Source organism: Metarhizium robertsii (assembly GCF_000187425.2).
Source record: "Metarhizium robertsii ARSEF 23 chromosome Unknown MAA_Scf_10, whole genome shotgun sequence".
Lineage (NCBI taxonomy): Eukaryota > Fungi > Ascomycota > Sordariomycetes > Hypocreales > Clavicipitaceae > Metarhizium > Metarhizium robertsii.
The window spans coordinates 169715-196669 of NW_011942150.1; the positions used below are offsets into that span (position 1 = coordinate 169715).

General features: G+C 49.3%; 6 protein-coding genes across 6 annotated transcripts; 5 read left to right on the forward strand and 1 right to left on the reverse strand.

Annotated features, from left to right (window-relative positions):
* Window positions 1–987: 987 nt before the first annotated feature.
* Window positions 988–2929, forward strand: MAA_09229 (alcohol oxidase; the record flags this gene model as incomplete). Its single annotated transcript, XM_007827227.2, has 3 exons — window positions 988–1306; window positions 1360–2766; window positions 2814–2929. The coding sequence occupies 3 exons, from the start codon at window positions 988–990 to the stop codon at window positions 2927–2929; spliced, it is 1842 nt and encodes a 613-aa protein (XP_007825418.2).
* A 1811-nt stretch (window positions 2930–4740) lies between these two features.
* Window positions 4741–6147, forward strand: MAA_09228 (lysozyme; the record flags this gene model as incomplete). Its single annotated transcript, XM_007827226.1, has 3 exons — window positions 4741–4867; window positions 4933–5072; window positions 5128–6147. The coding sequence occupies 3 exons, from the start codon at window positions 4741–4743 to the stop codon at window positions 6145–6147; spliced, it is 1287 nt and encodes a 428-aa protein (XP_007825417.1).
* Window positions 6148–7000: 853 nt separating this feature from the next.
* On the reverse strand, window positions 7001–9296 carry MAA_09227 (Heterokaryon incompatibility; the record flags this gene model as incomplete). Its single annotated transcript, XM_007827225.1, has 2 exons — window positions 7001–7087; window positions 7194–9296. 2 exons carry the CDS (start codon window positions 9294–9296, stop codon window positions 7001–7003), a joined length of 2190 nt encoding a protein of 729 aa, XP_007825416.1.
* Window positions 9297–11551: 2255 nt separating this feature from the next.
* On the forward strand, window positions 11552–13386 carry MAA_09226 (3-carboxymuconate cyclase; the record flags this gene model as incomplete). Its single annotated transcript, XM_007827224.1, has 2 exons — window positions 11552–12389; window positions 12458–13386. The coding sequence occupies 2 exons, from the start codon at window positions 11552–11554 to the stop codon at window positions 13384–13386; spliced, it is 1767 nt and encodes a 588-aa protein (XP_007825415.1).
* Window positions 13387–16502: 3116 nt separating this feature from the next.
* On the forward strand, window positions 16503–18192 carry MAA_09225 (Cytochrome P450 CYP550B5; the record flags this gene model as incomplete). The annotated part of the gene is made up of 2 exons (XM_007827223.1): window positions 16503–16720; window positions 16776–18192. 2 exons carry the CDS (start codon window positions 16503–16505, stop codon window positions 18190–18192), a joined length of 1635 nt encoding a protein of 544 aa, XP_007825414.1.
* Window positions 18193–19728: 1536 nt separating this feature from the next.
* On the forward strand, window positions 19729–21262 carry MAA_09224 (protein kinase domain-containing protein; the record flags this gene model as incomplete). Its single annotated transcript, XM_007827222.2, has 2 exons — window positions 19729–20376; window positions 20492–21262. 2 exons carry the CDS (start codon window positions 19729–19731, stop codon window positions 21260–21262), a joined length of 1419 nt encoding a protein of 472 aa, XP_007825413.2.
* Between the last annotated feature and the right edge of the window lie 5693 nt (window positions 21263–26955).

Sequence of the window (26955 nt, forward strand, 5' to 3'; positions counted from 1 at the left end):
TATTTAATTTATTATTAAATATTAAAGCTTTTTATAATACTATAATTATAGTTTTTCTGTTAATGCTTTGACCCAGGACAAATAACAGTAAATCTATCCGATAAATAAGTAACTTTCTACAAAGTCACGTGATCCAGCCTTACTCGGCTAACGTAAGCGAGAACATAATCCTTTTTTAAACAGGCCGTATAGACAGCTACAATAGTAAAATCGATTACCAATTTACTATTAATCCCCTCTTAAAAATTCACATCTACTTTTGTATAACCCAAGAGTATAATGCGGCGCCCTCTTAGATCAGCAACTAACCAACGCCCAGGTAGATGATGGCTGATAGCTGAGGATAAAACGTCTACCGCGGGGCCGCCTATAAATTTGCACCAGTGGATGACGTTATGTGGCCGGTATAGTCCCTTTTGGTACGCCTGCATAAACGCCGATTTTCCCGCGTACACGACAATCCTGACTTGGGAATAGCGTAGGAACCGTTGACTGTCGCAAGAACCTCATATGATAACTGGTCTTGAACCACCAATAGTGTCGCTGCGCAGCCCACACGGAAATGCAAGCCAGGTTAACGGCTGGGTTACTCACTCTAGGCGTGGCAGCTTATCAGTTCCAACATGCCCCGATACACTTATAAGAACGGACTCCAACACGGCACATTGTTCCTGGCTCGACATCAATGAGTCGGTGCCGCCGAAGCCGCGGCATTCAGCTCCTCTTGGCCGCGCAAACCCCTCTTTCTGGAGCTTGGTCGTCTCAGCCGCATCATCGATACATGCTGGACTCTTGTTACCCCGCAAGAGGCAAACCGGACAAAGGGGGGAAGTTGACATGATTCAAATGGCCGAATCCCGACGTGTAATTTCTCTAGCACCCAGGCTTTCTTCTGCCCGCACTGGCCCTCTTGTAATCTGCGAACGAGTCCCAGCAAACTTCGTTTCAAGAGTGGACTTTTGAGTATCCATTCTCCAACGACTCATAATGGGTAGTGTCGAGGAAAAGAAGGAGTACGACGTAATCCTCGCCGGTGGTGGCACGGCAGCGTGCATTATTGCTGGCCGGCTTGCGGAAGCAGATCCCAGCCTGTCAATCTTGGTAGTTGAGCAGGGCCCAAATAACTTGAACGACTCGACCATTGTCACACCTGCTGTTTACCTTTCTCACCTGCAGCCAACATCCAAGAAGACTATATTTTACAAGTCCAACAGGGAAGAGGCCTTGAATGGGCGCGAGGCCGTTGTCCCTGCCGGCGGTGTCCTCGGCGGGGGCTCTTCCATCAACTTTATGATGTACACTAGAGGTTGGTCGGAGTCCAAACTCATGTATCTAACCGAGGCTCACATGTGAGAGCAGCACAGCGATGCGACTATGATTCTTGGAATACCAAAGGCTGGGACGCTAAAAGCTTGTTGCCCTTTGCCAAGAAGCTCGAGACGTATCATTATGATAGCCCCGGCGTCAACAAAGAGCTCCACGGCTACGACGGGCCCATCAACGTCTCATCTGGCACGCATGTAGCAAATACCGCCCAGGATGATATTATTGAGGCTGCCAAGGCTACAGGTGAGCAAGAGGTTGACGACTTGCAGGATTTCGAGGCTTCCAATGGCTTCTCCCGATGGCTGCGGTATATTTGTCCCCGTGGTGCACGCCAAGATACGGCTCACAGATACGTCCATCCGCTGATGGCATCGGGAAACTATCCCCATCTTCATCTTCTCGTCGAGAGTACTGTGACCCGCGTCATTTTCGACGGCAACCGTGCCACGGGCGTCGAATACCGAGCCACGACCGCCGCTGCTGGCGAACAAGGAAAAACGTATACTGTCAAGGCAAAGAAGTTGGTTGTCGTATCCGCCGGTGCTCTGGGCACGCCTCAAATTCTAGAGCGATCCGGCGTTGGCAGCGCGGCAATTTTGGATAAACTAGGCATCCCCGTCGTGTCGGACTTGCCTGGAGTCGGCGAGGAGTATCAGGACCATAACTTGATCGGGTACCCTTACAAGACCACTCTTGCGCCCGACCAAACTCTCGACGGCCTCAACAGCGGACGACTGGACTTTGCAAAAGCCCTCGAGGAAAAGAATCCCATCTTGGGCTGGAATGGCATCGACGTGGCTGCCAAGATTCGCCCTACCGAAGCCGAAGTTGCCGAGCTCGGGCCGGATTTCCAACAGCTCTGGGACCGCGACTTCAAGAAGCAGACCGACAGGCCTCTGATGCTCATGGCGGCGGTGAACTACTCCTTTGACCCCGAGACGACGTCTGACGCGGGCGGCGGTCCGCGCCAGTGCATCAACATGTGTTGCTACACGGCTTATCCCTACTCTCGTGGAAACATTCACATCACCTCCAAGGACCCGGCGGAGCCTCCTTCCTTCAACACGGGGTTCTTGACCCATCCTGCCGATTTGAAGAAGCTGCTGTGGGCGTACAAGAAGCAGCGCGAAATCTTTCGCCGCACAAACTGCTACGACGGCGAGATGGCGGTTGGACACCCGCAGTTCCGCGAGGGCAGCAAAGCCGCTCTTTCTGACAAGAAGCCCGCCGACGGGTTGTTTACCTCTCTGGAGGACAGACGCAGGCTGCCGCCGATTGAGTACGATGCCGAGGATGATGCCGCAATCGAGCACTGGATCCGAGGACACATGAATACGACGTGGCATTCGTTGGGGACGTGCAAGATGGCTCCCAGGGAATACAAGGGCGTGGTGGATGAAAACTTGAATGTTTATGGAACAGAGGGACTGAAGCTTGCTGGTAAGTAATGCATGGCAAGGCAGGGACGTGGTGCTGACTGGTTGTAGATTTGTCAATTTGCCCTGAGAATGTGGGCGCAAACACGAATAATACGGCGCTCATTGTTGGTGAGAAGGCTGCCTGGATCATTGGAAGGGAATTGGGTCTCTCAATTTCTCCTTGAATTTGAATAACCTGTCTGGTTGGTAAGTGGTTGGGCAATGGCAGTTTGTACGGCGTGATATAACAACCAGAACACCGCAGGAATGATGATTGCCATGTGGAATACGTGTATTACAACTTTTATCAAGACGTTATTTTCCGCGTGCATCACCGTTCCGTTGTAACTTTGTGTTCAGAAACTTGGCACGGCATCTACGGCTGCAAATCCGTCAAGTCGTTTTGTCTTGTGGGCGAGATCTCTGCTAGTCTGGCAAGTGTCGTAAGCAGCGCCGTTTACTTTGAAATGAGCAGCGATTAGAAGGCGTATTCAATATCTGGAGAGGGGACTCTCAACTAGGCAGCGACCTGCAGTACGAGATACGATGCAAAGACGATCATTTGGATAGCACCGCGACGTGCGCGCTCAACCCTTGATGTTGAATTCTACAAAAACATTCTTCTTCCGGTACCCCTGTATTGACGCTAGTTGAAGGCAGACAAACAGCGTAACGCCCTCGGCCAGCACGTTTGGATAGCCAAGGTGGCGTTTTGGCTGAATGAAATAGGACGGATCTGCAATACGTTTTCCCAGCATTTAGGTTGGTTTAATTAACCACTCACGCCACTTTTTCCACAACACATCCATTTCCCAGATTGAGCTGAAGATCCAAAACGGCCACAGCATGTAGAATAATCAACATCTCGTCTGGTTTCATTTCGATGGGGAACTCGCAAGGCTGGACGAATCTTAAGAGCCGATCCTTGTCCGACGGCTGTCAAGACCAGATCACGTCAAACGCAAGTCCTAGCGCGGCCTGGGATAGATCGACATCAGCTGATAGAATTGGACCACATGAGGGGAAGTACCGTCAAATCATCTATGGAGGTCTTCTACCATGACTAGTTGCAAAATCTACTGCTGCTCGACTGACCGCCGCGCTGTGGCTGACCGTCCGCGGCACACCAAAGAGGACAGACTGAAATGGGTTAGATTTTGGCAGCCCATGTCTATTTCAGGCGTGGTATGCCTCTCTAGCACTTCCAAGCTGACCCGTGGCTTAATAATGGAATGTTTCAGGCTGTACATCGTTGTCTCCGCGAAGAACGAGCCTCGAACTGCGGCAATGATATGCATAGATTTCCAAAGAGAGTTGTACCTTGGAAAACGTCATCCATATTTTCTTTTCACCCCTGTGAGAAAACATGCACAAGTTCAGGAACAAGAAATGCTGATCGTCCCTTCAGCAGGCGACCATGCCAAATCTTGCACCAGATCGACTATAGACAAGGATTAAGCAGATCCTTGCACCATAACGTGGCATGAGTCCACGAAAACGTACAAGAAGATCTTACCAAGGTGGAGAACAGATTATGACAGAATTAAGAACTGCATCAAGGTCACCAGGGTCCTCCCTGGAGATGTTGTTGATAGCTTCAATTCGGACATCAGCGGCCCGGCCTTCATGTAAGAAGGGGAAAGGTTTGTCCGCCGCTAGACATGTTAGCGTGTGTTACTCATTTCCCATGCTGAAAGCTGCTTGTGGCGATGGAACTAAAAAAAGATCTTCGGCTCATTAGGATAGGAAGTTACAGGTTGAAAGGGGATGCTCTGGAGAAAAGCGACTCTTTCGACTGGTGTATAAGAAGATGGGTGGCATACACAGCGTCCCAATCTACTTCTTGACTCAAATAACGTATTTTCTTTTCTTGTTCCCTGGCTCGATCGTGAAACACACTCGTTTTGTTGACCACGACATTCATTTGACTTTTAAACACTCCTTACGCTATTTGCTCCTTGCATTCTTTAATTGAACATTCTTAATTGCAGCCAAAATGCTTAAGAGATCGGCTACTCTAATCCTTGGCGCTTCTGCCATTGTCCATGCCTGCAGTGCTCCCAAGGCTAATGAAGCTACCGTCAAGTTCATTTCCACCTTTGAAGGATGGTACGACCACGTCTGTGAGTGTATACGAATGGCAAGGCTAGATAGTGAAGTCTGGTTATTCTAACATGCTGTCTCATAGACCCAGACCCTGGACCTCAGCACCTCGAGACTCTCGGATATGGTCATCTTTGCAAGAAGCCTAACTGCGCAGAGGTCAAGTATCCCTTCCCTCCTCTTTCCAAGGCCGATGGCTTGAAGCTTCTTAGCGATGACATGTCGGTAGGTACATTCGGGTCCTGATTTCGTGCCAACCCAATCTCACTTCCTTTGATAGGTTGCCGAAAACTGCATCTACCAAGACACAAGCGCCAAGGTCACTCTCAACGCGAACCAGTATGGCGCTCTTGTCAGCTGGGCATTCAACGTCGGCTGCGGGAACGTCGCGTCTTCCAGGCTTATTCGACGTCTCAACGCAGGCGAGGACCCTAATACCGTTGCTGCCCAGGAACTTCCTCAATGGAATAGAGCCGGTGGAAAGGTCCTCCCTGGGCTGACCCGTCGCCGCAACGCCGAGGTTGAGCTTTTCAAGACTCCTACCAATGATCCTGCCCTTCCTGCTTGTGTCAACCTGCCTCCTCCTGCTCACACTTCTGAGTCTGAGACCGCCACTCCTACTCACCACGCTACTTCGTCTACCCCTAAGCCTACCAAGACCAGCAGCCAAGAAAGCTCAGAGACTGAGACTGTGTCTACTCACTCTCATCACACTAACCACACCACAACCAAGACTCACACTCACACTCACACTCAAACATCGGTCCCGTCTACTCTGTCCACAATCAAGAGTACCAGCTCATGGGGTAACTCTACCGTGGCTCCTACGAGTACTGTTAGCTGGACTACTTCAGTTGTCTACACCACCGAGATTCACACCATTACTCAGTGTGCTTCGACTGTAACTGACTGTCCTGCTCGGCCTCACACGACCACAAAAACTATCCCTCTGTACACGACAATCTGCCCCGTTATTGAGACTGAAGTTCCCACAAAGGTTCCCACAGCGCAGTCCAGCGTTCAATCCAGCCTTCAGCCTGCCAGTAAGCCTACTGGTCAACCTATCAGTCAGCCTGCCGGTCAGCCTACCGAGACAATTGCACCTGTGCCTAATGTCTCCACTGGTACGGGCTCTTTGCCCTCACATGCAGACACAAACACCTGGACTGCGCCCTCGCAGACGTGCAACGGTAACTGCACCCATGCGGCTCCTTCGAACCGCCCTCCTGTCAGCTCGGGCTCCAAGGCTGGTGTCAACTTTATCGTCCTGCTGGGTGCTATCACTGCCGTGGTTTTATAGATTGAGAGACTTGTTTGTAATCCCCAGTCCAATATCGCTGGATGCAAAGATTCTATTATACAATGCTCTTTTATGAGAATATGTTAGAAGGGCGCTCTCTTCGCTGTTATATATTCCTGATTTGGACCTTTTTATTGTAGCAACTAGTGAGCAAGTATGTACAACGTTGTCGTTTCAATTCAACACGGATACAATATCGTCCAACCAATGACTTTACTTCGAGGGCTGTTCGAAAAGCCATAATATCTGCATGTGGTCTTTCAGCTTCGACACACAAAGGTACATCCACTTAGTGGCGCGTAATCCTTAGCACTAGCATACCTAGAATAGTAATTATCATTTTGTCAGTAAACGCTTGCCCGTTACTGGAATACTGCTGCCATCTTCATCCCAAGTGCACCCGGCGGATATGCAGCGTAGATGTGAGCATACTTGGCTTCCGCATAATTCCTTTAGATTAAGAGCATAACTGTATATCTTGCTTACCCTGCGGGGTAAAAGTACATCGCAGTTAAAGCATTAACTGTTCTTCATTAGCCTGTACGTACAAGGAGCACTGGAATGCAGATGTGGCCGGAAGTAGACTTAATACATGGAAATTATATAGCCGGTATAATTATCAAGTGTATTCACCTGATATAGCACGATACGTTTTAAAATCTTTCAAGATTTATTCGTATTCTTATACAAGCATAATTCTTATTACGTGTCTAATTATACAAGCCTAGATCTTCCTATAGCAAGACGACAGTTCCTTTTTTAGTTTCCCATTTTTGTCTTTCCTCTTCATGCTGGTAGTCAGCTGCATGTGTTCCTTCTCCCCTCATCAATCCCAGCACGAAGCAGCTCCCTACTAAGTGCCCCTTGAGACTTTGCGGTTGTATTCTGAATCCTTGTAATGAATCTTGAAGCCGAATAAGATAGGGAAGACTTGACGACTCTAAAACGAACAGTTCGTCCCCAATCCGACTCCCAGGTGGGACCAGGCACATATAACCGGTCCTGGTGAGCGCAAAGCATCGCCCTTGAGTTTGTTGTCGACACACAAAGACGAACTGCGCACAATGCTCTCGGATCTCGGATCTCAAGCTCTTAGTAAGCTCTGCTATCTCTTTCGTGAGCTGTCGTCCTTGTAGTTCTGGTTGGTCCCGCAAGATGCTCGTGCGGATAATGTCATCAAGACGTTGCGTAAGAAGGGGGAGGTTGGACCACAAGTCAAATGAATCTCTCAACTCCGCGAGGTTGGGTAGAGTGTTTCTATGGTGATACTCGCGTAAGCCAGCTGCCTTTAGACGGCCTTGTCGAACGTCCCAATCTCTGTAGGCGTCTGGCCGGTCGTACCCGAATCCGTTGCCCACCTTCATTTCCCAGTACGAGGCAGGCTCTCCTACCAAGGTCCTAAATATTGCACCCTGCCAGCGAGGGGGGCATTGCCGATAGTCTCTACTGTATCTTGCCCTCTTCACATCATTTACGCTTAGAAGCGATAGCTGACTTGCAACAATACGACATATCTCGCTGAACCAAGGTCTATCGAGCTTGTCGTGGTCTATCATTTGCGTAATAGCCGAAATGCTATCCACCCGGCAGCCACCAGATACCAAGAGATAGTTTCCCCGGACCATGTAGTTTGGAGACGCACGAGAGTAACGCCCGCCGCCCGCGCTGAGTTCCCGCCTGAATCTAGTAAAAGAATCGATGAGACAGTCCGGGAGAGAGCTCCAGTCCGTTACCCACGATGGTAGACTTGTAACAGATCTTGGCCAGCCGACTCCAGAAAACATCAAAATCTCACTCGCGAAATCGTCATGGCCGGCCGTGTAGGCTTTGCCGAGTCGCATAGCGCCCTTGATTATGTCGGTATAAACTTTCAGAGGCGAATGGCCATAGTCTATCTCGTAAAATTTCATGGCATTTGTTGTGACAGATGTCGAGAGTTCAGGCGATGCCATGCCGACGAGTCCATAGACGTTGTCGAGGGGATTTGTCGCCCGACAGCCCGCGAAATCTGTCAGAAGGCTGGACACGCTTGACTTGTCGCCACCAGCAAGCTTTCTTTGATGATGGCCTATGGTGGATATCTGTCTTATTCCACGGAGAGTATTAGCAGACGCCCCCTTTTCGAATTGCAAAGCAAAACTGGAGAGCTGAACCTGGAATCGTTCATGGAGCGATTGCGGCCAGTGCTTGTCGGCGAATGCGAGCAATACATTCCAGTCAATAACATAATGACGGAAATGGATTATTGCCTTTTGTGAGGCGGCAAGTTCTTGAACAATCCAGACTCTATTCCAGTATGGGTGACTCAGGAGGTTTTCGAGATGATTTCCCAAGACTGCATTGCTTGACGTAAAGATGTTTTCGCACACGACTTGCATTTTTGCGTCGTGCTCCCATTCAGGTGGTCGTACAATGCTTTGCATGGTTTTCGGCGGTAGAAGCCACACTCTGACACAGGCAGCGCGCTGATATATCTTTTGCATGACCCGTATTTGCGTCTTTTTCTCGTGCAAGTCATTTTGGTTGATGCATACGGAATCTATCCACATGTATCGAGACCCAACCCACGGGACGGAGCCATGCAAAATGATGGATGCATTTTCTGTGACGCCGAGATGCGCGTCACCCAGACGGAGAAGCCTGTCGTTGTTCTGACCGTCCCATGTGTATGATACGGCATCGTACGCTGGGCAGTCTTGTAGGGGAAATTGCAACAACTGGAACTTGTGACGGCAAAATCGGCCATTGATTCTCACAAGTCGGACATGGTGTTGCGGCAACGCGGAATACTCGTACCGAGTCAACGATTTGAGCCGGGGAAATCTGATGCCGGTGACTTGGCTGCTCAGGACATGCCAGACAGCCGGTATCCATCGTTTGGTACAATGATATACGAGACTTGTGATAAAGCCGTGAATCACGAACCGTCCAGCGTCGTCTGTTATGCGTCGCGCGTGAAAGAGTGAGAGGCTTGCAAAATTCACCATTCCGGTCGCAATAATCGCCGCCCATACTGCCCACGCCGGAGACTTTGCCACGAGGCGCTGGGCATCAACCACGGGTAATTCGAGGAGACGACGTCGCAAGAAATTCAGATGCAGAACGAGAATAACGACAATCGAGTACGCCAGGCTTGCCGCGATGTCCATGGTGCCATGGAACAATCTGGTGTTTCAGCTACTGTAGATGCTGTTGGAAGAGTCTCGGAGCAGACTTTTCCACCAACAGCTTCACTTTGCATCATGATACGTGGCCCATGGCCTGTTCTGGGACGTACTGTGCCATCATGACGGGGGAATGTAACCAGACTTGACACCACATGTGCAGACTCAGCCCCTCGAACCACGGAAACCAGGCGTCCAATACACTGTGTCATCAAAGCTGAAAACAAGGACCAATCACAGTCAATCGTCTTTCGACGGTGGTATTTACCCCCTTGACTTGTATAGTAAGTTTTTTTTTAAATATACTGTTAGATTCAGCGAAGAGCTAGCCTGTACGAGACTTTGATTCCAACCGCCAGAATAAACCTCTGTTCAGACGAAAGGAAACATGCAGAGATTTACGATGGCAACGTCAGCATTATGCAATTGGAAAGAAAGCACGTTTAATTGTCACATGATACCTTTGTTTATGGCATGACCGGTGCTCGGACCCATGAAATTTTAGGAAACATAGCATCATAATGCAGTGATTTATTGAGTACCATGAAGTGGAAGTAGATTCTATTATCTTTTGGATGTACATTGTACAATTTCACAAATTTCTGACACCATGGTTCTTCGCACAGGACAACAATTCGTCATATGTTACCAAACGGTTCATCCCATCCTTCTACCCTAATGCCACGTCGCCTCGTGTAAATGGAGCATCTGCTAAAGGCGTGGAGACACTAGTGTCTAGTGGATCTACTTGATATTGCCGATCCAAGTTGTCAAACAATACCCTCTCTTCGCCTCAATTAAGAACAGTCACGATATCAAAGGGAGCAGTGTCTGGCTAGAAAGTCCGCAAGGAAGAACTGGACGTTAGTGTCGCTATGATTGATAAATAACCCGGATACGGATAGTCTCAATATTGCATAGAGGTCCTTCGCTATCGGTTTGTACGACTTTATCCGCCGTGGCCGGGGCTTGCTCTAGGGCCCCAGGGCGATATACATGGAACCGCGTGAGCTGGGCCAGTTGTAGCGGTTCGCAATGAATATTAGGGGTCTCGGGGCGTATTACAAGATTACTGGTATTCGTCATGGTCGGCAGGTGGGTAACATGCGTAGTCCTTGAACCCCTGGCATGAATTTGATTCCAAAGATTCCAAAGTACTCGCCCCGTTCTGGTGGCTGTTCGGGGAGCCACCCCGGCAGAACCCCGACTTAGGCGTGGGTAGAGAGTAATAGTCCGGCATTTCGCGATCGATCCAAAGATACGCCCTGCCAACCAGTAATACGAACAACCGTCGCAAACTCCGGCCATGAGTATCTGCAATGTGCAACCACGCCTAGCCAAACTACTTGTCCTTGGGATGGAAGTAAGGCGCTAGCTTTTGCTAAATCATGGAACGTCCAGTCGTAAATTGGTGGAGCAAAGGTGCTCAAGCCCCCTGGGCATAAAAGGCCGGAAGGGATTGCTATGCGATGGTGCTGAGAAAACGGTTTACACGCACAGCATGCGCTCAATGGCTGTATACCACGTTTTCTCGCCTTGGCACGGACGAATAATGCGTACTAACATGGAAGATGTTTAGTTTTACACAACCAAGGCTGAGTGTTTGTATTGCAGTTTAGTTCCGGCTAGTGAATCTATCACCGACTTAGTGTCCAGTTTGGCATGAAGGGCTCCATTACACTGCCCGGCTCAGGCGTCCTAAACAGCCTAGTGTGACTATTCTAGTTGTTATGGTGAGGAATCTTGTAGCTCACTTATTTATCTTCTACCGCGCGTACCCACAAGGCACAGCAGATACCCTCCGAGTTGTGTCGAGTTGAGTGACCCTGCACGAACAAAGCCCTGCACTAACCAAGCGTAACAGAGCACAATTCACTCCTGCGGTCGCTCGTATTTCCCATGGACAGAACAAGTTTGTTCTTGACTTGGGTTAGCGTCGGCGGATGTCTGCTAAGCTTTGATGATTAGCGACAAGGATGGTCCCTGTCGAATGTAAAGTTCCATGTCAACGCGGAACACGGCATGAGCCTCTGTACTGCCTTCTAGCTTACTGCAACTCTTTGCTAGTGGAAAGGCCGAAAAGCCTTTGGAATCACTTGGTTGTACTTCAGAATGCTCAACGAATTGGCCATACGTATATAACTCCTAATATTCGCCCCGACATGTTGATAGCTTGTTTCAACATTCAGTCGAGACTCAAGTCATTCTAAAGCAAACCCCCCTTTCTGCCTTTCGTTAAAATGAAGTATTCCACAAGTCTTGCCGTGCTAGTTGGACTGGCAAAGGCTGGTCCACTGCTAAGTACAGCAACTGTTAACCCGGGCAACTGGCAGCAAGTTCCGTCCAACTTGACTTGGGCCAAACACAATACATCCACATCGACCACCGAATTGTCAAGTATCGTGCCAAATAGCCCCCGACCAACCATCGGAGTCCAAGAGTTTCTCACGCTCTCGCAATCGTTCAAGTTTGAGATCCGCAGTGGACGCTGCGAAATTACCAACCTGCCGGGCAGCGCCGCCGGCTTCTTCTGGCGCGTGGTGTATGACCTCGATCTCAAGGGCAGCTTCCGCTTCGAGACATGCGAGCGAGAACAGCACGGCCGCGTCTTCACCAAGATCCAGGGCCAATATGTCCTCGGCTACGCTGTCAAGTACAGCCAGGTCTCGTCAGGCGCGGAGCTTATTTGCGATAGCGGTGTCCTCAGCTACGTCAAAGTCCAAAGCTCTGGTGTCGTAGTCACTGCCGTCACCGAGTCTACCGTTATTGAAAAGTACAGCAATACCATGTATGCATGCACCGAAGCCGCTCAATGTGTCCCGTCAAAGTGTGAGGGCGGCTGTGAGAAAGGCGTCAAGGACGACAAGGACACCTCTCCCTCTTCCTGTGGCGGCCCCATCCCAAAGCCTGGCTCTTCAAAGCGGGCTCTTTTCTTCCTTGACAGCAACCCAGACGGCGCCTCCATCATCGGGTTGCCGATCCTGCAAGATGGTTCTTTGGACAAGAGTAGAGCTGTGCGTACCCCAACTGGTGGACGCGGGTCTATTTCCCAGAACATGAATGGAACAGTCAGTGTCGGTAAGTCTGGCCAACGTTCTCAGAAAACGGAGCTCAAAGAGCGTAAAACTAACTGACCCCGAATCCAGACCCTCTATTTTCTCAGGACTCTGTCGTGGTCAATGGAAAATACCTCTACACGGTGAATTCCGGCTCCAACACGCTGGCCCGGTTTGAAATACCCGACGCGGACCCTGCCAGCCCAAAGCTCGTAGGCGAGCCCGTTCATACCGGCGGCGAATTTCCCAACTCGGTGGCTGTTTCGGACAAGAACGATATCGCTTGTGTCACGAATACCGGAAGACGAGCGGGAGTCCAGTGTTTTAAAACTCTCGATCGTCTCCAACCTCTGGGCGACTACATGCCGCTGCCCATCAACCAAACAACGCCCCCCGTCGGCCCTCCAAATTCAGTTTCCGACATCGTCTTCAACCCTTCGCAGACGGCTCTGTTCGTCACCATCAAGGGCAATGGTATGGGCCCCGGCTACGTGTATGCCTACCAAGTCGCAAATGGCCGTATCAACCCGCAACCCGTCATCTCCCGCCCGCCAGGCCTACTGCTCGATTTCTCCCTAACCTTCCTCTCCGACTCGGCCGGCGTCGTCACAGACCCGGCGTACGGCGCCTCGTACATTTCCATCGCGAGAAATCTCTCCGTCGCCGTCTCTAACAAGATCACTGTACCTGGCCAGGGCGCTACCTGCTGGTCCGTCTTCGCGCGCGAGTTTGACACCGTGTACTTGTCTGACGGCGCGTCGCCCAACATCACCGCGCTTGACCCCGTGTCCGGCAGAACCAAGTTTGTTATCACTGGGGACAGTCGATCCACTGGCTCTTTTGATTCCGCCGTGGACCGCTCGAGCCTTTATGTTCTCCAAGGCAGCGCGGCTGTCGCCGTGTTCCATCTCCAGGGGTCAAAGAGCGGCGACCGTACACCTAGCCTGTCTCAGTACCTCGACCTGTCCTCTTTTGGAGCTCGATCTGGCTGGATTGGAATGGCTGTATATTCTGGCTGAGGTGCTTGTTTGCGCTAATGTAGCTTCTTTTGAAAATCTCACGATACTATAGAGAGCTGAGTTGTGGCTGGCAGGCATTGGGGCGCCATGTTGCGGAGATTTTGGATATCTCTTCTGTATATTCTACAATACTTTTTTTCTTGCTTTGGATGAAAGACTCTCTCATCGTTTAAATATTTGGATCATATCACTGAGGGGCGATGTTATGATATGTCGCTGGTGAATATATAGCCTAATCGACATTTGCGACCTTGGAATCACAACTCGGAATACTAAATTGGGACACTCCAACTCGTCTATTAACTGCATCTGTTACAGTGTTGGTACCAAAGGGTCAAATATGACATTGGATTTAGCCTTTATTAGATATCTATATCGAATTAAGCTGCTAAATGTAAAGGTTCGGGCAATCGTTACTGTGCTGACGCTTTCTTCTAGGGTTTGAACTTCGTTTTAATAGATGGTGTTGGCAAAATCTAGATGTTGCCCCGACGCTACTGACATCTTCATTGTTGAGGCGATAAGAAGGAAAAACTTGATATGGAGGATCTCAGTTTGCCTTTTTTTTTTTTTGACTTGGCAGCATGGCTGCCAACACAATTGGCCGCCATAGGCCGCATTGAATGTGGACTATGCCTTTATTTATATCATAACCTAGGGAATAGCGGCCCCTCGTACAGTTAAATATTAAACAAGGAGGGCGAATTTTCCGTCAAGTATCAGGAAGTTGGCTAGATTGCTCTATTAAAGCTGGCCGTATAACCTCCAATTACTGACAGAAAGACTTGCTTATCGACACTGCATTCCAGATCTATAGCCATTAGATAGAGGGCGAATGGTACATTTGAGTATAGTTTACGCTCTACTATTATATAAATTGTACAGATAGATAGGGTATTCTGGAGCTGTCTCTAGGGTATTAAGCCATGGTATTAGATATATTTGGATTGCCAGTTCGCCTAGATACCGGATTTGATATTCCTTCATTTGCTAAGAATTGAGATGTTACGGGGAAATGGCCCTGTTACACGAGGGCTACGGTCACGGGATTAGGGGAGAAGACCCTCGCCGACTTGTATTTATAGAGGCCTTTGGTCCCTCAAGGCCTTGAGGAAAACCAAGGACCTTTGATACCAAAGACTGTTATTAGATGAATCGAGTCATTGCTCTAAGCGTAAAGCACTTGTCACAGCAAAGCTGGACCTGTTAGGCCAGCAGGTAAGCGACTGGAATCGCTTCGAAGCTGGGTGGCGAAATTTCCTTCGCGTTTCAGAAATATCCTAGATTGAAGACCATTCAGTGAATGGAAAATTGATCTATCCAGGGGTTGGCATGAATATCATGACAGTAGATGCTGCGAATTAATTCGCAAAGGCAAGCGATAGCGTTGTTGGCTTCGACATAAGCGACCAGACGTGTCTTTCAAAAGGCCCTTTAACGTCTGGTCTCACGAGACTCAGCCGGCGTGGAGATACAGTTCGTCATGCACCTGGCGTCAGAATCTGCAAAGCCTCTAAACCAAAGATTGCAGTTTCAAGTATTTTCACAGGCGGACGACGACTGGAAGGAATGCTGCAATGGATTCATCCGGGCGAGATATCAGCATGTCGCAAATGAGATTAAATGTGACAAGGACTCAATAGAGGGCTTGGAGCAATTTAGCTGAATTCAACTAATAACAGTCTTTGGTATCAAAGGTCCTTGGTTTTCCTTAAGGCCTTGAGGGACCGAAGACGTCTATTTATACAAGAAGTCGGTGAGGGACTTTGCCCTAGGTCTCGTGACCGTAGGCCTTGTGTAACATTTTGACATTGGGCCATTTCCGTGTAACATAATTTCTCGAGGTCATGTTGCCGTTGTGGCAGAGATGAAATCAGACTGGAGGGCATAGGGCCTGCGCACTGCATTGTACTGTACGCTGGTACTTTTTCCTTGATACATCTTGGTCACATTTCGAAGCAGGCCCAAGGGTGGTGATTACCCCATTACGAATGAGCTTACTGTTTACTAATGCGCAGCATGGGGAGATTGCGAAGGCCAGCCGGCCCTGTATGCCGGAAGGCCCCAGCATCAGATATATCAATTCATCTCCATGTGCCCCCAATGGTCCTCTTGAAATAGAGGATCATGTTGCTATTAGTGTACACGGCAGAAATCCACTTGTTCCTAGTAATTTGTGACATATGATGCTTTTGGAACCCTCAGCGTCGTGGTGGTTGCCGATAATGATGACCTCAAATTCGACGCATTTCGCTTGATTGTGGTGACATGTACACTCCCACAGTGTCGAGGAAAGATGTCTGACTACCACGTTACATAAATTCTTTCGGGATTAGGCTCGTCCTATTCTTACTCTCTAATCGCTAGTGCATCTTGTCAATGTGGTGCGGCTATTGTGAGTTTCTCGTTAGACATGGTCTGAACAATTGTTGCCGAGATGTTGTCGGAATACATACATGTATACACAATACATCATTTCAGCTGCTACGGTAAATCATCATTGGGTGATTCGACTTTTGCCCTGCAGCACAGTTGGTAAAAAATCCCACATATGTAGGGCATCGTAGCCGCAGCTATGCCACTCCGCTCAAAGTTGTCTCGATGCACGATCTAGCTCAAAAAGCAGCCTGTTCCAAGGATGAGCCCGAGAAATGAATGAACAATGTAACGTCAATGTAATCTCAACCATGTCTTGCATACACAAGTCACCATGCCCCAGAACCCGTAGTTGGCATCTTGATTGGCCCGCAATGTAATTGCCAGAAATGAAAACTTGTTGGCTCAGGTCGACGGTGCAATCGTCCATGTAATAACCCTGCACCGCAGAACCAATCAAGCTTTTCAAGATCAATGGATGACTTCTGACGCCTGTGCCAGCCTTGTCGCTGAAAAAAATGTCTCGGTCGGCCTTTCTCCAGCCCACACCTCACATCTTCCACCCCTCGAACCAAGCATTAACAAGTGCTGGTTCTGCCATCAACAACTTGCGACGATGCGAAGATATCATCCCGTTTCCCATCATTCCATTATTGGTGTGAGGCTCAGTACACACAGATCGATTTCTCGCAACAGAGGCTCGGGTCCTGGACGGGGGGCTCTCCCAATTCTCACCCAGCATGAATTGGCCAGTGCCAAATGCGACTCTCGGCTCCGCGTGGCATGTTTTCTTCGAGTCAGTAGCGGGCAAAATCGTAATTGCCATCATCATTGTGGTCCTATGCCAGAGAATGATTTGCAGACCAAAGAAGCACAACTTGTTTCCAGTCTATGCGACCATTGAGATTGCCGTGGCAAGCTACATTCTGCGCGGAGATGGCTTGGGTCGCCGAATTTTGTGAGTAGAGCACCAATGATGCTGATCATCACCCACGATGCCTAACACGATGCAGCTCGTCTATCAGACGGTACGGAGGCTCTCTATTCGGCATCACGTCCACCCATCAAATACTCGTCAATCTTCCTGGACTAGATCGTTTCATATCGCAGTCATTCCACACCCTGACAGCCGTGCCCGTCCAGTACACCCTCCTCGCGCGAGTCTTTGGGGCCGTCGACTCACCAGACCTCGAGGTGAAGCTCGAAAAGTCCTTCAAGGATCTTCTCGCACCCGTCGAGCGGCTGTTCCTCAACGACGCCGCCGTCACCGCTGCGGTAGAAAAGGCCCGAGTAGAGGAGCGAGCCGCTTCGTTTGTGACTTTTTCCACTGATCCCGCACACATGAAGCGGTGGGAACGCGCCGCCGACATTCGAGTGATTGCGCCCGGCCCCGGGAAGCGAGCCGTGGTCGAAGCGAACCTCCAGAGCTTGGCCCGCGATTTCGGCGCCTGCATGGCAATACCTCTCCTCTACGGCGAGGACTTCCTCAACCGGTATCAACAGCTGCTTGAAGACTTTTGGACGTTTGACAATGGCTTGTTCCCGCTGTTGATGATAGGAGTTCCTTCTTGGGCTCCATTCAAGGCGATCAAGCAGGGGCGGGTGGCCCAAGCCCGAATTCTGCGCGAAATAGAGGCCTTGTACCGGCGAATCGACCAGTATCAGCGAGGAGAGGACGTCGACTTTGGTGCCGACATGTCCGACGTCAGCAGCGCCGCGTTGGGCCGAAATAGGGTATACGCGAGAGACGGTTGGTCATTTGCAGAACGCGCATGGGGAGACTTTGGCATGTTATGGGGGCAGAATGCAAATACGCACCCTTTGCTATTCTGGCTGCTCATCTACGTCTATTCGACGCCGGGCCTCTTGGGTCGAATCCGAGCCGAGTTGGCGCCCCATGTCTGCTTGTCCCGGGCAGACCCCCCCGAAATCATGTCGACGGACCCGGCTGCCCTCTCGCGCAACTGCCAGCTCCTGAAGGCTAGTATATTCGAGACGTATCGGCTGGTGAATGAGCCAACATCGATTCGGTATGTTTCCAAGCCCACGACTCTCAACGATGGCGGAATCAAGCACAAGCTTCCCTCTGGCATGTTTATATCCGCGCCGCTTTCGCTCATCAACCGAGACCCGTTGGTATTCGCGGACCCTGAAAGTTTTGTCCCGGAGCGCTTCCTCGAAGTGGATTCAGAGTCTGGTAAATCTGTGGCGCGCTATGGCAGACTACAGCCCTGGGGCACTGGCCCAAGTATGTGCAAGGGGCGCACGTTTGCGGAAAGGGAGATCCTGTCTTTGGGTGCAGCTATTATTAGTATTTGGGATATTGCTCCTGCAAGCGGAGCGTGGGAGTTGCCTGCTATGATACCCGGGACTGGGGTGAAGAAGCCGAAAAGGGATGTGCGTGTGTTGATTTCGAGGAGAATTTTGTGATTTGCGGGCGTCGATCTCAGGGTATTGCAACCTTATTGCACTATTGTCTATAGAATGAGTGAATACGCGGTCGAGTATATATAATATGCACTATGCAAACTGGGGAAGGTTGTACTTACAGTAGATAACCTTGTCAAATAATGCGTCAGACCATGGCTCGTTTCCAATTAGGCCTCATATGTCACTTGTATCTCATTGTAAATAGAAAGCCACTGTCCCGCATTCTATTCCATTCGCCTTGAGAGGTGTAGGTCCATTGTCGAGCAGGTGGCACGTGGGACGTCGTCCTATTAGTTGTTTGGCCACTCGTGTCACGAGCAACGCGTGATGACATCCCAGCAGGATTGGGAATGCTTCGACGTAACGATCTATTACGCCGCCGGCTCGCCGCAGATAGCTCGTGGAATACCACGAAGCAATGGGCCTTATTCAGCCCTTTGGAGTCACGCAGCACTACCGGGAGGCGAATACCTATGGACACAAACCATAGCTCCAGGAAAGGTTTCTATACTAGGAACAAATAAAACACTTGAGAAAAACCATGAGACCAAACAACTAATTGACTGTTCTTTATCCACACGTCAGTCTTTCTCTTGCCACCAAAGAGTCACATCTCTCCCTAATGCACAAAACAGCGCTAAAACCATCTGTAACATTTAGATATCTCAGCATCGGATAGCGGCTCGTCCGCGAATAGAGTGAAGTTGTCGAATCGCATCTGGTAACAGTTAGATACGTGCGGGAAGTAAAAGAAGATGGTAAATGGGGCAATACACACCTCAACAAAGTAGTCGTTACCGAACTTTGCATTTAAAAGCTGCTCCAGCTTTATTGCATTCACAAATCGCCCAGAAATCGGCTGTCCCTGTCGTCGCTCCCTAGGTGCCGGCGAGCAGCTTTTCGTTTCCGAACCCTGCGGCATGACCGTGATGTTGGCAATTGGACTCTGTTTTAGCGTTTGGGCTTCTGGTGAACGATGGCTGTCAAATGATGGGTGAATCAAGATTTGTACGAAAGGAATTTAGAAGACTTGGCATGTTGCTGAGTTCCTACCTTGCCGGGATTTTCTGTCTATTGAAGACCAGAGAGTGGCGTATTTCAGGATGTGATCGTGAGGGAGGAGGGAGAGGGGATCAAACGAGGCGGGATTGCGAAGTAAAGTGAGGCGGAGGCGTCTGGCATGACTTGGGCACCGGCCTCATTTTAATCCTGCATATTCAGCATTCCGGTATGGGTAGCACAAGGTGCTGCCACATGACTAACATTTCATCGAATGGGTTGCCCCTGTCCTGTTGTGAGTGGTCAGCATCAATGCAGGTCTCAGTTTCAGTCCTCAGCTCGGTGAAAGGATTAATCCAGACAGGAGTCGATGATGTGTGGCATAGTTGACGCAATTTGTACAACAGATAGGCTGGGGGATACAAGGCTGGGAGCTGAATATTGCGGACAGATTTCGCGAGCCCCTCGACGATGATTCTGGTTGTCAACAAATTTCTCCCAGTAGCGATCAGAACTTGTCCAGAGGTTCTTCCCATCATGGACAAGCGATCCGATCCCAAGTCATTCAGCCTTCAAGTTTGGGAGAAACTGACGAAATGTGCGTACGATCCGGGAAAATACTTCCTACCCGCGACTTCGCTCGACGAAGTCGTTCAGCGCGAGACTGTGGAGCACATGCTGAAGGGACTCTATTCTGATTCACACGGGGAGCATTCCCGATCCGAGGGCATGCAAGCTCATAATAACGCCTTCCCGGCGGATTCTGTTGCGTCACTCATGCAATATGTGTTTGGTGCGCGGAGTGCTGAGCACCAACCATCTCGCAAACCCGCTCGAAAGATCTTGGCCATTCTGGCTCTCATGGATAAAGTAACCTCATTGATTGACTTCATGAACGCTGGAATCTACGATGAGCATTTGCCTCTGATGAGAGACAACGAGGAGGGCGCCACTTTTGACCTGGTGCGAATGATTGATGGCAAGAAAACCAGCCCGACGTGTTTCAAGGGTTGGCCGCAGAAAGACATTCGGGATTTTGACAATTATCAATGGTATATGGTACCACCGTCCTTCATGATGAGAGATGAGCAGGCTGCTTTCTATGAAATTGAAGACAGAGCCATATTCCCATGGCTTGTGTACAGCCCTCCCATCAGTGCCCCGGCAGGCTCTGTTGTCCGGAAAGTCCAGATCCATCCGGCGTGTCACAATTTCCAAAGACAGGCAAGTCGCTCAAGTTACCCGCGGCCTTACTCATATCTTTATTATCAATTAGCATGTCATCCTGACAGTCTTACAGAATGGCGCTTCAAATCCGTGGTTTGCCCTGAAAGAGTTACAACGTCGACCTCAGTTTGATTCCGAGGTGGCAGCCCTGCGGAAACTCAGGCCGAATCGTCATCTCGTCACCCTCCTCGCATCTTATGAGTATCAAAGCCTGTATTACCTTCTCTTCGAGTGGGCAACAGGAGGCAGTCTTCTTGACTTGTGGAACACACACCACCCGAGCGTTCCTGACCGCAGCTGGGTTCTCTGGTTCGCTGAGCAATGTCTCGGACTGGCGGACGGGCTCCACGGAATTCATAATACGCAGCCTAGGACAAGTTTGACAGCTTCGAATGCGGGAGACGGCACGGAGGATAAAAACTGCGGGCGGCATGGTGATATCAAGTGTGCTAACGTCCTTTGGTTTAAACAGGAGCCAGGGGCCCATGGACATGGTGTCCTGAAAATTGCCGACTTTGGGCTATCGCGGTTTCACAGTCAACAGACAACCAAGGTCCCAGCACAAGGAGTCGCTGTATCTCTAACGTTCAAGGCTCCAGAGCTTGAAACCATGGACGAAATTTCCCGTCCTTTTGATATCTGGTCACTGGGTTGTTTGTACTTGGACTTTATCACGTGGCTGGTCCAAGGTTGGGATGGAGTTGATGCTTTTTCTCTGAAAAGAGCTGGCGAGAAGGACTCCCTACCCTATCTTGGCCAAGATAAGTTTTACAATCTTTGGAGACCTGGGGGACCGGGAAGTCCTTCGGCGACTGTGAAACAAGCGGTGAAAGAGGTCAGTTGAATAATTGACGGCTATTTACGCTATTCAAACCCCAGCTGATTTTACCAGTGGATCAATGATCTTTACCGTAATGCGAGTAAATTTCTCCGCGAATTCCTTAGATATATTGAGGAGCACATGTTGATCGTAAGACCGATGGAGCGACACAAAAGCGATCAAGTATTGAAAAAATTAAAGGAAATGTATCGTCACTGTCGGGAAGATCCATTGTTCTGTTCCCCATGACCCCTGAATGACAGACAGAATTTCTTCGGGGAGACTAAGGAGGCTATAGAAGAAGACCAGTTGACTCTGTTTCTGAAGTGGGCGTGCCAACGGTTCACACCGACTTTGCTAATGTGTCAGATACCGACGCAAAGGAGAGCCTCCATGGAGACAAGATGAGCCCAAAAACGTCAAGTACCAAGAACCGCAACCCGAACATGTCTTTCACTGCCTGGAAGTGTAATGAAGGCTGACGTTCCGATTGATATTGTCAATTTCCGTCTAGTACATAAAGCGTTAGTTGGAGCATCCTGATACAATGTGCCTTTTCAAACTCACGTCCGTCAACAGCCTTGTCACGCGTAGCGTATATTGGTCACAAAATCTCTAAGTATTCCATTAGCTTTATCATAGCAGTAGATATAGTAGTCTCACCACTTCAGGATCTTTCCAATTGCCTTTTCCAAGGATGCGGTCCAGCTCCTCTGACAATTTCTCGAAGCTGCTGTACCTAATCCTGACGGCTTGGGTAAAGAATTCACTCATTCTGAGAGTATTTTTGTCGGCGTTCTAGTCGCGAATACTAACCGGGCGCGAAGAAAGACTGGGAAAGACAACCGAGGAGTTTGTAGCGTTGTGTGTCTGACGAGGGAGATTCTACGATGAAGACTACACTTATATAGTTGTAATTAATGATGATTCCCTTTGTTGAGTTTTGAAACCCAAAAGTACCTGAAGCCCAATGCCGAAGCTGCCGGCGTAAGGCAGCGACAACACGGTAGGGTCGCAAACAACACCTGCATTCTCGCGAACAAAGGGCCAACACGTAGGATAGACGGGCTTACCTGCAGGCGGGCTGAATGCGAAGCGCGAGAAATGTCTGGTCCAATTATCTCGTTGCTGACTGCACTGGTAGCACTGCCATCGAGTGGAGGCTATGGCACAATGAAGCTGCTTGCATGCATGTTTGCCTTTACCTTTGTGATATACAGTGAAAGACAAAAAGTATGTCACCAAAACGCGTATGCCACTACCGAATGGTACACTATAATGCGCCTGTGGTCCATTAGTATATACCTATGAATAGCCAAGTGCGTTCTGCTTACTGTAGAGCAAGCCACAGCAGGGGTGTTGTGTGACAAAGGCAGCCATTTCGACACCGGGGATGTTTCTTGTATCTGCCTGATATGCATGCAGGCGCAGATCTGCCGGCCTAAGAGGCTATAAAACAACAGCACAGACGAGACTTGTGTTGCGGAGTAGATGGACATTCGAGACAAGCTGTCGCCTAGCTCATCACACATGGAGTGGCTGCACCAAAACACATTGCTCGGCGATGAGGATCTCAACGTTTTTCGATTCAAGCCTGGGGAGTGTATTATTTTGGAGCTGTCACGCCAACTTGACGTTTGTCAACCTGAGAAAGGCCCACCCACTCTATACCGAGCTAACCGTTCTATCGATGGCATAGAGACAGTCAAGTTCACGCTCCAGAGTATTGAAATCGGAGGAAGACTGGAAGGCTTGGCTTAAACAGGTAAGTCTGAAATTTTCAACGATTGAGCTTGACAATGCTGAAAATATAAATGACAAAGGCGGCTTCGGCGAAGGTGGAGAAAAAACGCCATGGGACAACTGTCTTGTAAGACCAGACGTCATCCAAAGAATCCTCAGAGATGTACTGATATGCAATGGTAGGCTCGCCAAACGTGTAACAAACAAGCCGCACGACGGTATGGTCGTCTCACATCTACCAGTACCCCAGTCCATGTTTGGAAGCATTATCAACGCTTTTAGCATTCACAGATCAATTTCGAGAGTCATCAATAGAAACACCAGCGCTGTTTTCTCAGCTCAGTCCGTCAAAGATCGGCAAACTGGAAACTCAAGACTTGGTATGTACTGCTGCCCATTTCGGTTGAGCTCGTCTACATTGAGACTGGCTGTTAATATTGGCCGCGTAGTATACAATTGCCGCTCATCCGCATCTTACCCCGATGACTTGGCACTTTCCGTTACATTCTGCACAAAAATTCGTTCCACTCAGGCTGTATTTTACGGCTGCAGTGAAGAGCGAATCCGAATAATCACTCGCCGTCTGGAGACATCAGATTGTGCAGTGTTTCACCCCTTGACCCTTCCGACTATATTCGCAGAGATAGAAAGAGACCGTCAGATACAAATGGTAGAAAAAGCATTGAATAAGCTCATCACTAGAGTTCTCAATGTCGTCAATCACCCACTACGGTTCTATAGTACTTCTCCCTGTGAGAAATCTGGAATATCTCAGGGCTCGGACGACTCGAACTCGATAGAATTGTGGTTAAATATTAGCCACATAAAGAATGGTCTGGAGACCTGGAGACAACAGCTTCTGGAAATGCTCACCCATGCTGATATGCTATCTGAGAAGTATTTCTCCAGCGGTGCTGGTGACACAAACGAGGCAACCGTTGCCAATATCGCGACTGTGATGCCATGCCAACAGACTACAGACGATAAGTTGATGAATGGTGTTGGAAAACGGATAAAATATAGGCTTAGAGAGCTGGTGTGTGAGTATGATGAAAAGATCCGAGCCTGTGCAGGTATAATGGACGGTATGACACTGGCAACCCAAATGGTAAGTGCAGTGAAGGTAAATGCCAGTATTCAATGTCTAACAACGGTTGCAACAGGAATGGAGCAAAATCGCTCAATTGGATGCGAAAACAACTATAGATATTTCTCATTCAGCCTTGGAAATTGCCAAAGCTGCGAGGTATGATGGGATTCAAATGAAGTCCATCGCTATTTTGACCATGATATTCCTCCCCGCCACATTTGTAGCGGTACGTCTGCCTTGATTTACATCATATGAACCTTTATATCTAACGGAAGATTCTGCTCAAGACTCTGTTTTCGATGACTTTCTTCAACTGGAATCACGACGCAGACAAATCTACGGTATCTCCTTACATTTGGGTATATGTCGTATGTACGCTTCTGCTAACGGCATTGACGACCGGGACATGGTTTGTATGCACAAGAGTGCATGCGCGGAAGTCCCCATCGATTTCCCCGGCTGTGTAAGAAAGGTTTGCGGCATTAGGAGTATAGTCATTCGGAGTACATATATTGGGAGCTGTATGCTGGAGGCTCTGGGTACTTCTGGGTTCATTCTATAGTCTAGTTTTATAGGAATCGAAAGTTTTACACCTTTCGCCTAAGGGCTCCTGGCCATATTTATGTTGCTCGTGGTCTGCGACGACCTACGAGAGGTCTGTTTCTGCATCATGTTCCGATAATAGGGGTAGATGGGACTTGCTCTTGAACCCGGCGACAAGTCCTTTTTTCTCCTCTTCGGGGGATTGGTATATCGGATGCTTCTTTTGGGAATGTTCAATATTCAACAGTCGAGTTGCTGCGCATGGCCGTCGTGTCTGGCCATAAAGGGCCAATGCGTATTGTATCTCAGGAGCCTACAAGGCAGATGACCCCTTGTTAGATTTCGCAACTGGTTTGTACTGGCTTTTTTAAGCCTGGAGACGAACGAGCTGTCTTTTCGTCCTACTAGTCCCGTCAGCTTCAGCTTTTGTCGACGTTTCAGGATAAATTTGGATGGACTGCAAGATATTGTGAAGCATACTCACTACATACCCGGTGGATTGCATCGACTGGCAAGTCTTGTGCGTTGCCCTCGACCAGTGAGTCTTCATAGCTGGACTGAATGAATCAATTGATCCCTTACAGGTAAAGAGTAGGCGGTAGTCTGGGAGCAGCAATGTCGATTCTTCGGCGGTCGCGTTAGGAGCCGAGGGTAATAAAAACCATGACGGGATCCAGAAAGATAGCATCACGACGCGTTCTGGTGGGATGCTTCCTACCAGATAAAAATTAAAAGTTGAGGCTGAAGAATAATTGGCCCGTTAAAGTGACATCAGAGGCGCCAGACTGTCTCCTTGATCAACCAACACACCATGAACTCCACGTTGAGCAAAATCATGCGGCCCTCTATTATAGGAAACTGCAACACCGCTGAACCCTGAACAGTTACGTCACTGGGACCCTCGCATGAGAACCTCGGCTGTGTTCGAAACACCGCATTGTCTCAACTTTATCGCGACCCTTAAAACTCGCGCGTCTACGCGGGGCGATGGCGATTTTTCCTCCGGGCCACTCGGATCGATGATGGATGGTTGATGATGCTCTGGCGGATCAGGGGGATGGGGAACAAAACTCCGGTCGGCATTGGGTAAAATTCATCAATTGTTCGACTTCGTACTGCCACACGCTTGGCAACGAAGGCCAATCTTCAGCTGTGGCGAAGAAGCAATCAAACCGAGGAAACTCTGCATGTCCAGAACCAGACGTCTTGGAAGCATTCCATACTCAGCCTTTATTTTATTCTTTATATTTTTTTTTGGGCTTCTTCTTTGCCCTCCTGGGCCTGCTAAATGGTCATCAACCCTGGCAAACACGGGCGCAGTCTGAATTCAGTAGAGAGGGTTAGGGTTAGTCGGGCCAACGCAACCGAACCGGTCAGCCTTGGACCGCCATGCAACCTACTCCATACTTTCTACTTCTTTCTCGACCCGACCGGTTCGCCGGGATACCCTTGGTTTCTGGCCCACCCGCCGGCTGAACGGTGCGGGCTGCCGGGGTTGTCATCGGTGCCAGTTCAATGCGTGTCCCGTACAGCCACGATATTGGCCAAAGGCAGCCCTGCTTTGCCGCCCCTTTACATCATATAAGGGAACCGCGTCAAAGAAACATCAAAGTGTGCAAAATTTTGCTGCAAAGTCTTTTCAGTTGGCAATTGGACGCGATGGCGGCGTTGGATGGCAATTCTCTGTTGGGCAATATCATGATGTCATGCCCGTTTCAAATACAGATTTATGAGGGCCACATTCACCTCTGGGCGTTGATCATGATGACTTCTGCGACTCCACTGCACGTCGCGTCAAGCTGCTAGTGCATGAACATGAACATGGCAATGTCCCGAGTTGTCGCGCGTATGCCACACTGCTTCATTTGCCACTTTGTCTGGGATCCAACGAATCATGTCGGCGCAGCGAACCCCGTAAAGCCGCTCTATAATGAACAAATCTGTGCTTCAGTTATAGGTGCTTGTCAGCTGTGCCGTTGAGTCTTGGATATGGACAGGTTACATCATAGGAGCCATGGCGTATTAAAATCGGCTCAAGGGAGTTAGATAAGAGGCACATTGACACCGGCACATTCAACTTGAACCCCATCCATCTCTAATATTCTCTTGCTTGTCTACGAATGAAGAACAAAAAACGAAGAGAACAACGACTACTCCGGCCTTTTTTTTTCATCCCAAGACTTGGTGTCTATTTTCTCGTCCTAGTCTTAGGTTTCTACCTTGGCCTGTGTGATCCGGCCTTGTGTTACAGAGGTTCTTCGCCTTTCAGACATCTTCAACTAAACCGCTTCCGCCTTTTCTTATTCGTTGTCAGCTAGCTCGGCTCTATTTTTCTCTTGTC